This window comes from Octopus sinensis, linkage group LG4, assembly GCF_006345805.1.
Source record: "Octopus sinensis linkage group LG4, ASM634580v1, whole genome shotgun sequence".
NCBI classification, from domain to species: domain Eukaryota; kingdom Metazoa; phylum Mollusca; class Cephalopoda; order Octopoda; family Octopodidae; genus Octopus; species Octopus sinensis.
In genome coordinates this window covers 115,101,058-115,115,371 of record NC_043000.1, presented here as the reverse complement: position 1 = coordinate 115,115,371, position 14,314 = coordinate 115,101,058, and the positions used below count along the sequence as shown (strand labels likewise).

Genomic DNA, 14,314 nt, shown 5'->3' with positions numbered 1-14,314 from the left:
ACACACACACACACACACACCACACACACACACATATATATACATATACATATATACGACGGGCTTCTTTCAGTTTCCATCTACCAAATCCACTCACAAGGCTTTGGTTGGCCCAAGGCTATAGTAGAAGACACTTGCCCAAGGTACAACGCAGTGGGACTGAACCTGGAACCATGTGGTTGGTAAGCAAGCTACTTATCACACAGTCACTCCTACGCCTATACAAATTTCATGAACAGCCCCAAGAGAAATTTACTCAAATACCTGAGACAAAAATGTTGCCGCAAGTATAGATGTTTTAAATTAGTGAGGTGGTAGGGTAGGCTATCAAGTTAATTAATAAAATCCAATCACAACGATTGGTTTACAGATAAAATATTTCTTCTCTATGTACTACAACACTAGCTGCAGTTTCTCTTCTGAAGGGGCTGGCTGTCTACCATAATGCCTCTTGCACTGCCCCTTATCATATTTAAATCATTGTACATCCCAGATGCTGCAGAATAAATCAAATCTTCCTCCCAAGGGATATTGATTACCTGTTTACAGCCAGGTGGGCTGAGCTCTTAATAGTTAAACATCTTGCCTAAATAAAGTACAGTGAATTATACCACACTGTTGTACCTGCTTATGGCTGTGTAGACTGAGCTGATGACAGTTAAATATCTCTTGGCCATTGATACAATATAAGGAAGTATATATTTGGTGTCTACTTTGTTCATGTTCTTCACAAATTGGGAACTACATCATACATGTCAACCATAGCCCATACCTTATATTCACAAACACACACACACGCATTCTCTCTCTCTCTCTCTCTCTTCTAAACCATAATTAGCTGTATATATATATATTTTACAGGTGCCCAGTATGGTATAAGCAGTGACGGTTTTTTTGAATTACCAGATTTACCAAAGTAAGTAATTGCTACATTCTATTAGATCTGTAAATATCAAATACAGTAAAAGACATCAAATTGCTTTTACGTTGTTAGTTCAAATCCCACTAAAGTCAATTTGTTTTTTGTCCAGTCATGGGGTCAACTTAAATCCTTGATTTTCCACCCCAGTCCCAGATGTTTAGCTGTGTGTGTCCCTTAGAAATTACGATCACCATCACACTACCAACACCCTCTTCTTCCTATCACCATCATCATCATCATAACTGAAAAGGTTATCTTTTAATTTCAGAAAATGTGTTGTTGTTGGTTCTGGTTACATTGGTGTAGAACTTGCTGGAATATTCAAATCTCTCGGTGCAGATACCTCTCTGCTTATTCGATATGACAAGGTAAGATTCCATGGTGCGACACAGCTTTTGTGTATCCACTGTTTCTGTACAACGTTCATTGTGATGTGGTAGCTAAACATGGCAGGAGATGTATGATGGCCGAAGGGAAATGAAGTAAGCGCCATCTGCTGGATGTGTAATGTTAGTGTAAGGGAAAGACAGGGCATGAACTGGAGAGAAACCGGGTTTCAAAGAAAACAGTTTAATCCTCAACTCATTTGGATTAATCTTTCAAATGTAATTTTTTTTTTTTTTGTTTCAGTCATTTTGACTGTGGCCATGCTGGAGCTCTGCCTTTAGTCGATCAAATCAACCCCAGGACTTACTCTTTGTAAGCCTAGTACTTATTCTATCGGTCTCTCTTGCCGAACTACTAAGTGACTGGGACGTAAACACACCAGCATCAGTTGTCAAGCAATGTTGGGGGGACAAATACAGACATGAACAACAAACATATACATACATATATATATATGATGGGCTGCTTTCAGTTTCTCTCTACTAAATCCACTCACAAGGCTTTGGTTGGCCCGAGGCTACAGTTGAAGACACTTGCCCAAGGTGCCATGCAGTGGTACTGAACTCGGAGCCATGTGGTTGGTAAGCAAACTACTTACCACACAGCCACTCCTGTGCCTAAAAAGTATAAGAATATGGCCAGTATGGGGCTCGAACACATGACATTTGCGTTATTAGCTCAATGCTCTAACCAGTTGAGCTAACCGGCCCTCATTCACATTGTTTTCAATTAATCCCTGCATCGGCTTGTAATTTCAAGATTTCAATTGTGTGATGTATTTCTTTGAATGACGTAGGGAAGGTGCGAGAGATCAGATCTGATCAGTTTTTCTTCCAAAAACACTTGCGGAAATACTTATCTCAAGACACTCAGGTCTCTATTGATACCACAAAATGAAACATTGGGAACCTGAGGATAGGAGAAGCCATCATCATTAACAAACTCAGAGCACATATTAGCAACAACTGAGCTCAGAGTAGCTGGTCGTCTGTTATAGTAATGCTATCCTGTGCATGCAAAGTAACCTTCTGAACACACACACGCATGCACTTACTTTGGCGCAGAAAAGCTAGCTCACATCACTAAATCTTTGAAGATTTCCTGAAGAAAAGTCCTAACCCTGAAATATTGAATTACAAGATAACAGTACAAACCACGCACTTATTTTCTTATAATTCATGTTATTTTGGCTTTTCAGAAAAGCTATAAACATATAAATCTATCTACCTACCTATCTATCTACTTATCTACCTACCTATGTACCTATCGATCTATCTACTTATCTATCTATCTACCTACCTATCTATCTACCCATCTATCTATCTACCTACCTACCTATTCACCACTACACATTTTGATTAATTGCTGTTTGATTAAAATGTATTTGTAACAGGAAGTTAATAAATTTCCCATGTCACAATTTCAGGTTCTACGCCAATTTGATGAATCTATTAGCTCAGCAGTTACAGAGAACCTGGAACATTCTGAAATCAACCTTCAGAGACACACACAAGTGAGTATTTGAACATTTTATATCCAGCTATGATCTTACTGAGAAGACTGATAGGATACAGGTTACACTGTCAAATGCAATCCTTATTAATTCGTATTGCTTTGAATTAATCAGGCATTATCTCATAGCTTTGAGATTTTTATGATGTGATTGTTTACTTTTAGGATGTCATTGTAGGGTGTGTGTGAGAAGTTGACTCTGGCCAGTTTGAACATAAAACAAGCAGAATATTCTGGCCAAATAATCATCATCACTGTTTAACGTCCGTTTTCCATGCTAGCATAGGTTGGACGGTTCAACCAGGGTCTGGGAAGCCAGGAGGCTGCACTAGGCTCCAGTCTGATCTGGCAGTGTTTCTACAGCTGGATGCTCTTCCTAACGCCAACCACTCTGTGAGTGTAGTGGGTGCTTTTTACATGCCACCGGCACAGGGGTCAAACGAGGCTGGCAAACAGCCACGATTGGTTAGTGCTTTTATGTGTCACCTACACTGGCGCCAGTCAGGCGGTGCTTGCAACTGCCACGTTCGAACGGTGCTTTTAACGTGTCACTGGCACGGGTATCTTAACTACAATTTCCATTTGATTTTCATTTTGATGTTGGTGCTAACGTACTTGACTCAATAGGTCTCCTCAAGAACAGCGGGTCACTCTATGATCCAAGGTTAGCACAGCAGGCCATCCTGCAAGCCATGAACTGACTTCATTTGTTGGGTCTTCGAAGTCATGGCATATCTCCAGAGGTCTCGGTCTTTCATCATAGCCTTTGTGAGGCTGACTAGTTTAGATACTAAACTATCACACATCAAACTACAGCGTGGAATAAAAATACCTTCAGTGCTGGCAGGACAGGTGATTTTACCCAGACTTGTGTTTTTATGTTAACAACAAACCAGATGAGGATAAATATCCATCAAATGTAAATAATGTACATAATTCCTCATCTTTTAAATATAGAACTGTAGTGTTACTTCATCTTGTGTATCTTGAATTTTTTTAAGGTTTGAAGATAAATTTTATGAATTGTTTTTAGCAAGCGGTTTTGCCACATAGAGGTTTCTTTAGTGTTACGAAAAGTTTTTAATGTAGGTGTGTAGCAAACGGTGTACATCACTTTCAAAATTCTAATTTTACAGGTGCAAGAAGTGAAAAAGCAAAGCAACGGTCAGCTAACAGTGAGCTCTAACCAAGGGACCATCTCAGATGTCGACTGTCTTTTGTGGGCCATTGGCCGTGTTCCCAATATTTCAAACCTTGGACTTGAAAATACTGTATGTTTGTTTTTTTACATTTTTAAATGTTGTTCATGGAATATATTCTTCAATGTTTTTGTTTTTTATTGTTATTGTTTGCAGTATGTGTGGTGGGAGAGGTGCTTACTGGGAATTAAATTTACCCTCACCCTTGATTCATTTGATCCTTTCTGTCTGTCTGGATAAAATCCAGATGGAAAGAAGCAGGCATCAAAAGAATCATTAATCCGCTTTCTCTGTCTCATTAATCTCGCTAATCCTACAAATAATCCATACATTAATTGACATCTGTTTGTAGAATCCTCACATATAACGTGCTCATACTGCCTTAAACACCAAGTACATTGTCACTAGAATTTAAAAAATTTTCATGTGTTCTGCTTGTCTGTGAACACTATAAATTCATATCTGTATGGGTACATTGTCTGAAACACCCTTGCCGGTGCCACATATAAAGTGCCTGTGTCAGTGCTATGTAAAAGCACCTTTGATGGTTCCATATACACGGTGTTCAAAAAGTCTCTCCGCAGTATGTATTTTATGGCAAAATAAATATTTAAAAGATGGTATAAGACTACAAAAGAATATATTAGACTTTACAAGACTTTAAAAAAAACTTTATAAGAGGTGTTGAAAGTGTTGTCCATCATTTTTAATACATAAGTTGACTCTTCTATATATTTTTCAAAATACAACTTGGAGAGTTTGATGCAGTATGGACCGTGTGATGGTTATGATTGCATCTTTTGGCTCATTAATGGTTTTTGGGCGATTCTTGTACACTGATCCTTTACTTGCTCCCCAGAAAAATAAGTCTGACGGTGTTAAATCAGGTGATTTTGGTGGCCAAAGACCCTTGAAAATAATCCGGTCACCAAAACATTCACTGTGGAGAGACTTTTTGAACACCCTGTATAAAGCACTGGTGCTGATGCCATGTAAAAAGTACCCAGTACACTCTGTAAAGTGGTTGGCATTAGGAAGGGCATCCAGCTGTAAAATCCATGCCAGAGCAGACAATGTATCCATGATGATGTAGCTATTTCTGATTTGAAAAACTGAAGTAAAGTCCTGGTTTCTTGAATTGTCTGCTGAATTTCCTGTATAATTAATATGGAGAATTCTTGATTTCCTAGACTGTCAATAGAACTCTAAGCAGTTTCTGTATTGAGGAACTTTTGAGTATGTAAAGGAGTTTACCTAATATGGTAAAGTATTTCTCACTTTGCTTTAAAAGAAGCCAATGAAACTCAACCCTTGACCGAAATAGCATCAGTTTTATTATGCACCCACCTGATCTCTTCAAGGCCTGCAAAATAGGTAATATAATTTTAAAAGGCAGTGAGCTGGCAGGATCAGCACACCAGGCAAAATGCTTAGCGGTAATTAGTCTGCCGTTACGTTCTAAGTTCAAATTCCGCTGAGGTTGACTTTGCCTTTCATCCTTTCGGGTTCGATAAATTAAGTACCAGTTACGCACTGGGGTCGATGTAATCGACTTAATCCGTTTGTCTGTCCTTGTTTGTCTCTCTGTGTTTAGCCCCTTGTGGGTAATAAAGAAATAGGTATTTCGTCTGTCTTTACATTGAGTTCAAATTCCACTGAGGTTGACTTTGCCTTTCATCCTTTTGGAGTTCGATAAATTAAGTACCAGTTGCATGCTGGGGTCGATCTAATCGACTGGCCCCCTCCCCCAAAATTTCAGGTCTTGTACCTAGAGTAGAAAAGAATTGGTAATATTATTTTAAAAAATGGAAAGTTTGGAATTCTCTCTTAATATTATCTTTGTGAAAATATATTACTTACTCTTTTACTTGTTTCAGTCATTTTGACTGCGGCCATGCTGGAGCAAATCGACCCCGGGACTTATTCTTTGTAAGCCCAGTACTTATTCTATCTGTCTCTTTGCCGAACCGCTAAGTGACGGGGACGTAAACACACCAGCATCGGTTGTCAAGCAATGCTAGGAGGACAAACACACACACACACACACACACAAACATACACATATATATATACATATATACGACAGGTTTCTTTCAGTTTCCGTCTACCAAATCCACTCACAAGGCATTGGTCGGCCCGGGGCTATAGCAGAAGACACTTGCCCAAGATGCCACGCAGTGGGACTGAACCCGGAACCATGTGGTTGATTAGCAAGCTACTTACCACACAGCCACTCCTGCGCCTTAATTACAATATATTACTAAATTACAATTACAGTTTTGCAGACTGTTAGCCTTCATTTTTGAGATGAAATATTGTTTAAACATTTACATCAATATTGTTTTGGTTAGTTTCTACCAAGAATTTTATCAGCTATCTCGTTCGTGTATAGGTACATGGGACCAAATTGGATTCAAACTAGGAACCAAGGATAGATTTATCTCCCTTCATTCACTTCTCTAACTTCAACAAAAATTGAACTGGACTGGCTTTGAGGACCAATCCAAATCTTTCTGTAGTTTAGAGTGTAAATAAAAATGCTATCTAATTAACTAGATAAGACTGTCACAATTATAAGTTTAGAAATAAAAGTTCCTAGTTCAAATGCAGTCTGGTAAAGAAAGAGAAAAAAAAATGAATCAAAGGTGCTTCCTGAGTTAGGTTTTCAAACAGCAGGCTCCACTTCTGGTACTTAAACTTTGGTATTTATTTTATTTTTTATTTATGCGCCCTTTTCAAGCCTTGCCAGGCTCATGGGTCTGGTTTCCCGGTTTCTATGGCGTATTTGTTCCCCACAGCTGGACGGGATGCCCGTCCATCGCAGCGTTACTCAAGAAACAGGAAGAGAGAGTGAAAGAAAGTTGGGGCGAAAGAGTACAACAGGGGCTGCCACCACCCCCTGCTGGAGCCTCGTGGAACTTTAGGTTTTTTTAGTTCAATAAACACACACAACGCCCAGTCTGGGAATCAAAACCGCGATCCTTCGACCAAGAGTTCGCTGCCCTAATCACTGGGCCATTGTGTCTCCACTTGGTATTTATTAGTCTTTTCTTTTTCTTAGATTGCTGCTTATAATTTCCAATATCATTGAACACCTTAGCAGTTAGTTCAGATGATGTGTTTTTGTTTTTAGGGAGTGAAATGTGATACCAAAGGCCACATTTTCGTTGATGAGTACCAAAATACCAGTGTCAGTCATATCTATGCCTTAGGAGACGTTTGTGGAAAATTCCAGTTAACACCAGGTAAATAAGCAATTATTACTTTTAAATATTATAAAGCCTAGCTGTGGTTGAAGTAAGAAGAATGTAAATGCATCCCTTGTGTGCTGTTGATATAGAAAAACGAAGTGGGGGAGTTTCCTGGTGGATAATTTCACAATTTATTGACTGTTCCTCAGAGACAACATACCTGGTCTTCAGCCTCAATCAATATTTTATTTTATAGTAGTAGTACAGGAGCATGTGCAGTAACAGTGCATCCCCCATTTGTTGGTGTTTCTCTACTACTCCTGACAGACGATGCCTCTGCATCACTTGAGTGGCAGCCCTCCAACCCATGGGTCTGTTTGGGTAGTTGTTGCTGGTGACGGTTTTACAAGGCTGGAGTGCAAATCCTAACTCAACACCTTTGTAATTATAAGCAACTATCTCTCCTAATTTCTAGTGAGAATGTTGTCAGTCGGGCTTGTGTTCCCAAATGAGTTAGTCGATTAAGAGGAGAAAGTTCAGCAGAACAGTGACCATGGATGTTTTTATCTTCTTATTCATGTCTACATGCATCCACACAATTGTTTCTAAATGAAGGTTTAATTTAGTGGATAAGGATGTTACTATCTGTTGTGGTGATAGACAGTAACACCCCTTGGGATTAAAAGTTGAACTCCCCGAATTCTTATAAAAGAGTAATGTATACTGTTGAGATGAGCGAGGGCGTTTGGAGTCTCACGTAGCAGTAGTACATGGTGCAAAGACATTGTTTTACCTCTGTTTCATTAAATCATATATCCAAAAATCAAGGATATGAAACTCCCTTTAGTTTTGAAATAAGGTTTCTAGTTTGACTCCTGTCTTAGACTGTATATTCTAAGGCCCAGCCTTGTCACATCTTGTGTCACACTAAATCTCCCTAAGAACTGTGTTGAGGGTACATGTGTCTGAGGAGTGCTCAACCATTTGCACGTTGGCCTTATGAGCAGATTGTTCCGTTGATTGGATCAGCTTGGAACCCTTGTCATCATAACTGACAGGGTGCCAGTATATAAGACTGCATCACCACTACAGCATCATCATCGTTTAATGTCCGCTCTCCAGGCTGGCATGGGTTGGACGATTTGACTGAGGACTGGCGAACCAGATGGCTGCACCAGGCTCCAAATCTGATCTGGCAAAGTTTCTACAGCTGGATGCCCTTCCTAACGCCAACCAAGAGTGTAGTGGGTGCTTTTTATGTGCCACCTGCACGGAGGCCAGTCAGGCGGTACTGGCAACAGCCACACTCAAATGGTGCTTTTTATGTGCTACCTGCACAGGAGCCAATCTAGCGGCAGTGGCAACGACCTCGCTCGAATGTTTTTGCACGTGCCACCAGCACAAATGCCAGTAAGGTGACGCAGGTAACGTCGGTTTACTGGCATCTGTTGTTATTATCACTACTACTATCACCATATTTTGTATATGTTGTAAGCTGATTATTTGTATATTGTGTGTTGATTACAGTGGCTATAGCAGCTGGACGTCGATTAGCTCACCGGCTTTTTAATGATGAAGCAAAATCCAAGATGGACTACACTGATATTCCATCAGTTGTTTTCAGCCATCCTCCAGTTGGATCTGTTGGATTGACACAAGGTCAGTGTACTTTTTTTTTTAATTTGTTTACTTTAACGTATCTCACTTCTTCTTCTTTATCATATTAATGTCCAATTTTCCATGTAATCATGGGTTCGATGGTAGGCGGCGAGCTCGCAGAACCGTTAGCACGCCGGGCAAAATGCTTAGTGGTATTTCGTCTGCCATTATGTTCTGAGTTCAAATTCCGCCGAAGTCAATTTTGCCTTTCATCCTTTCGGGGTTGATAAATTAAGTACCAGTTACGCACTGGGGTCAATATAATAGACTTAATCCATTTGTCTGTCCTTGTTTGTCCCCTCTATGTTTAGCCCCTTGTGAGTAGTAAAGAAATAGGTATTTCGTCTGCCGTTATGTTCTGAGTTCAAATTCCGCCGAAGTCAATTTTGCCTTTCATCCTTTCAGGGTTGATAAATTAAGTACCAGTTACGCACTGGGGTCAATATAATAGACTTAATCCATTTGTCTGTCCTCTCTGTGTTTAGCCCCTTGTGTGTAGTAAAGAAATAGGTATTTTGTCTGCCGCTGCGCTCTGAGTTCAAATTCCGCTGAGGTTGACTTTGCCTTTCATCTTTTCGGGGCCGATAAATTAAGTACCAGTTATGCACTGGGGGGTCGATGTAATCGACTTAATCCGTATGTCTGTCCTTGTTTGTCCCCTCTGTGTTTAGCCCCTTGTGTGTAGTAAAGAAATAGGTATACATTGGGGCAGATTTTCTGGGGTTGGATACCTCCCCTGCACCAACTCCCTCTTGTTTCCAATTAAGGTATTATCCCCATAAGATATGTTTCACAGATGACTGGAAACAAAGGACACCACTTTCATAATGGTGGCACTTGTTTACAACTACTATGTGAAGACAAAATAACACAATCAATTCACAAGGCTTTGGCCAGCCTGGGGCTATATTAGGAGACACTTGCCCAGAGTGCCATACAGGGAAACTGAACTCTAAACCATGTGGTTTGGAAGCTTAACATTAACACAATGCCACTGTTAACTTTTATTGGTTTACCTTGGCACATACATACCTCACTGTCTCTTATACATTTTTCTTTTTGCTATCCTTTCTCTCATGTTGTATGACGGGTTGCTGGTTTTGGGTCAAAAAAAAAACCCAAAAGGATGAGTTAATTATGATTTTATTAAACATATTCTCCTCTCAGATTCGCACACTTATTGTAGCAGTCCTTCAGTTTTTCTTGTGTTTTCCCCATCTTTACAAATGACGGATATTTGTCCTCATCTTGTTTGTTGTTAACATGTTTTGGCTGATATACTCTCCAGTCTACATCAGGTGTCTTGGGGAAATTTGAACCTGGGTTCTCATTCCTAAGGTATTTTTCAATGTTATTATTATTCAGGTCACTGCCTGGAATTGAACTCGAAATCTTGAGGTTCGTAGCCGGCACTCTTAGCCACTATGCCATAATAATAATATCGAAAAATACCTTAGGAATGAGAACCCAGGTTCAAAATTTCCCCAAGACACCTGATGAAGGCTGGAGGGTATATCAGACAAAATGTTGTGTTAACAACAAACAAGATGAGGACAGATAACTGTCAAATTTAAATAATGTACATAATTCCTCATCTCTTAAATATAGAACTTTATTCCCCATCTTTTCCTTAGTTTTTGTTCTCAATCTCTTCCCCACCTTCCATCTTTTCACTTCTCTCTCTATTCACACTTTTTTTTTGTAGTAGTTTTTTACATGTAACGGGCTCTGTATGTGGTGGTGTGTGTGTGTATGCATAAGTGGTTACATAATAGAGTATGTTGTTGCTGCTGGTGTTGTTAAGCAACAAGACAGGTAAGGGTGATTAGGTGATAGTCTAGGGCTTAGGGGCGGGAGACCCCAGACCTTGGTAAAAAAAAAAAATTTGGTCGTCTTGTTGTAGTCGAGGGCTCTTTGTCGACGCTTGACACCACAGGGAGGTGGCACTCGAAGTCGCTAGAAATGGAGATCTCCAGGTCCAAATTCTTGAACAGCTGTTGTTGCTAAGTTTGCCTTCACTAATGTTGTTCTCTTCTTCGTCTTCATTCCAGCTGAGGCAGAGAAACTCCATGGCAAATCCAAAATCAAGATCTACCAGACCAATTTCACACCAATGTATTATGCTATCACCACACACAAAGAGAAATGTATGATGAAGTTAATTTGTCTTTTACCTGAAGAGAAGGTAAATACACATTTCATTGTTGCTATTTTCTTTGTTTCAACTTAATTCTGTTTTTTCCTCACATCACCAACACACACACAGAGGCTTCTTTCAGTCCCTGCTTATTGAATTCACTTGGTTGGCCCAAGGCTATAGAAGACACTTGTTCAAGGTGCTACACAGTGAGATTGAACCTGAGTCTGCATGCTTGGGAAGCCAACTTCTCAACCACGCAGCCGTATCTGTGCCTTTTATATAAAAGTCAAGAAAAATAACTGAGTGGCCAGAGGCATGAATCTGAATAACAAAAGTGAAGAAAGGTCTACTAAATACCATACAAAACGAATTCTTGATTTATTGAAACTATCTTTAGTTTAACCCTTTCGTTACCAACCCGGCTGAAACCGGCTCTAGTTCTGAATACAAATGTCTTATAAGTTTTGAATAAAAATCTTCCACTAAACCTTAACCACAATTTATGTTCCTAACACTCGCTGAATGATAACTAAGTTATTTACTAAGTTCTTTGTTATATTTAAAATTAATTGAAAGAAACACAGAGCATCTCAAAATAAATACAGTAACGAAAGGGTTAAGAGAATCTAAGCAAACACCTAGCGACAGTTGCAGCCGTCTCCAACTGAGAAGGGGAGATAATCTCATAGAATCGATGACCAATCTTCTGAATTAACATGTTTCTACTTCAATACTCACATCATCATTGTTGTTTAATATTGGTTTGCCCTCCTGGCATGGGTTGGACGGATTGACTGTGGACTGGCCAGCCAGAAGGCCGCACCACGCTCCAATCTGATCTGGCAAAGTTTCTACAGCTGGATGCCCTTCCTAACACCAACCACTCGATGAGTGTAGTTGGTGCTTTTTATGTGCCACAGGCACGAAAGCCAGCTATATATATACACACACACAACGTGGTTCTTTCAGTTTCCATCTATACATGCATATGTATATGTTTGTGTGTGCGTGTTTGTCCTCGCCACCATCACTTAACAACCAATGTTGGTGTGTTTAAGTCTCCTGTAACTTAGCGGTTCAGCAAAAGAGCCAATATGATAAGTACTAGGCTTACAAAGAATAAGTCCTGGGGGTTGATTTGTTCGACTAAACCTGGTGCTCCAGCATTGCCGCAGTCAAATGACAAACAAATAAAAGAAAACAATATATATTATCATCTTTTAACATTTGTTGTCCATGCTGGCATGGGTTGGACAGTTTGACCATGATGGGAGGCTGCACTATACTCTAGTCTGATTTGGTATGGTTTTCTATAGCAGGACGCCCTTCCTGAATGCCAACCACTCCAAGAGTGTAATGGGTTCTTTTACGTGCTGCTTGCATGGTTACCATTTATGTGACACTGGGCTGCTTTTACGTGCCATTACGACTGAGATTTTGCTCAGCTTGATGGGTCTTCTATATATATATATAATAATAATATGAGAGAATATTATTCCAAACTTACAGGGTAAAATTCTATTTAGAAATACTAAATCAAATTTCACAAAATATAATATATATATGTATATAAATTAGAAAAAAAACACCTTTTATCAATTCAATAATGAAAAAATTAAATTATACCATTTAGAAAGATTAAATATAAGATAAATTACTTAACCATTGGTATATGTTTTATCTTATATTCAATCTTTCTATAAGATGTAACTTTTCTAAATGGTATAATTTAATTTTTTCATTATTGAATTGATAAAAGGTGGGGTTTTTTTCTAATTTATATGAGAGAGGCTCTTTCCAGTTTCCATCTACCAAATCCACTCAAGGCTATGGCACCCCAATATACTAACAGGTCACTGGATATCACTACTAACACATCACAAACACACACCAAAATGACCAACTTATATATATTTAACCCTTTCATTACTGTATTTATTTTGAGATGCTCTGTGTTTCTTTCAATTAATTTTAAATATAACAAATAACTTAGTTATCATTAAGCAAGTGTTAGGAACATAAACTGTGACTAAGGTTTGAGGGAAGATTTTAATTCAAAACTTACGAAAACAAGACATTTGTACTACAGAGCCAGAGGCTGTTTCAGCCGGGTTGGTATCGAAAGGGTTAATATTTTGGATTAATGGCTATATGTATTGATTAGTGTGTTAAAGTGTTGAGTAAAGCACTGGCACAGTTTTGGCTACCTGGTGTCATCTGCAGTTTTGGTACATTTCTGTTGGATCTACTTCAGGAATTGCACAGCATTAGACACCAGATAGCCCACACCATGCCAATGCTTTACTCAACACTTCATAATGATTATATATGTGTTGTGTGTAGCTATTGAACTTTGATCCCTGTATCTTGTAATGCTTTAATATATCTCCTAACAGGTGATTGGTCTCCATATGGTTGGAATGGCCACAGATGAGATGCTGCAAGGATTTGCTGTTGCTGTAAAGATGGGTGCTACCAAGTCTCACTTTGACAACACCACTGCCATACACCCTACATCATCTGAAGAATTTGTCACTCTCAGATGAAAACATAGCTTTACTCAGATTGGTTACACAACATCCTGTTTAGTGTGACCATAAGTTATATTTTTACACACACAGAAGAAGACAGTGGAATATATATATATATATATATATATTCTAAGCTATCCATCTAGTTAAGGTAAAGGTACTTGGTTGTTAAAGTTTCTCAAATTGCAGCTTTAAATAATTTGCTTTCTAGATTCTCCCTGACTAAATCAGACTGGAGATCATAATCTAAAGGCATTAAGGGCCCCCACCAAATACTATTCAGATCTAATATTGCTTCAGTTCATTTACCATAAATTCCAGTTATGGTCAATAACCTGAATGTTGTTAAGTGAATCTATGAATGTCTAAGAATTCTAAAAAAGATCTGTTTGTCCTTTTTTTTTTTTTATATATATAATTTAGCAGATCTCTTTGGATGTGTTGTTTTTATTTGCTGTATTTTCTTTAAAACTTCAAACCAAATATAAACCACATTAATCGTTAATCTGAAAGGACCTGTAAAGATTCTGGACATTGTCCTCTCTCTTCTGAATACATATGCAGTATTTTGTGGGGGTAGGGCATTATTGAGCATTAAGCAGGTGCTGATAAGAAAAACTCTTGTGAAATGGGTCTAACAAACACCACCATCTGGTTCTGATATCCCTACTTGAAAATTTGGAAATATTTTCTTGTAGAATGGTATTTGGCATTATTGGAATCTGGAAAAGCAAATCATGAATCAATATGATTTTAAGGGCCAAATCTCTCAT

The 14,314-nt window shown here is 38.8% G+C and overlaps 1 protein-coding gene and 1 non-coding gene across 4 annotated transcripts in view; one reads left to right on the top strand and one right to left on the bottom strand.

Moving 5' to 3' along the window:
* The window catches only part of LOC115210924 (glutathione reductase, mitochondrial), a 31,807-nt gene extending 17,737 nt beyond the window's left edge, over positions 1-14,070 (top strand). For all 3 annotated transcript variants that reach the window (XM_029779710.2, XM_029779713.2, XM_036502396.1), the window contains exons 6-13: positions 862-916; positions 1,191-1,290; positions 2,736-2,822; positions 3,958-4,092; positions 7,154-7,265; positions 8,739-8,870; positions 10,922-11,055; positions 13,407-14,070. In XM_029779710.2, coding sequence (XP_029635570.1) covers positions 862-916; positions 1,191-1,290; positions 2,736-2,822; positions 3,958-4,092; positions 7,154-7,265; positions 8,739-8,870; positions 10,922-11,055; positions 13,407-13,556 — 905 coding nt within the window. In that variant the 3' untranslated portion in view covers positions 13,557-14,070. The remainder of the gene's footprint in view (positions 1-861; positions 917-1,190; positions 1,291-2,735; positions 2,823-3,957; positions 4,093-7,153; positions 7,266-8,738; positions 8,871-10,921; positions 11,056-13,406) is intronic.
* Trnai-aau lies at positions 1,945-2,018 on the bottom strand. The gene has a single exon. It is a non-coding gene; the product is annotated as a tRNA-Ile (tRNA).
* Positions 14,071-14,314: the final 244 nt, after the last annotated feature.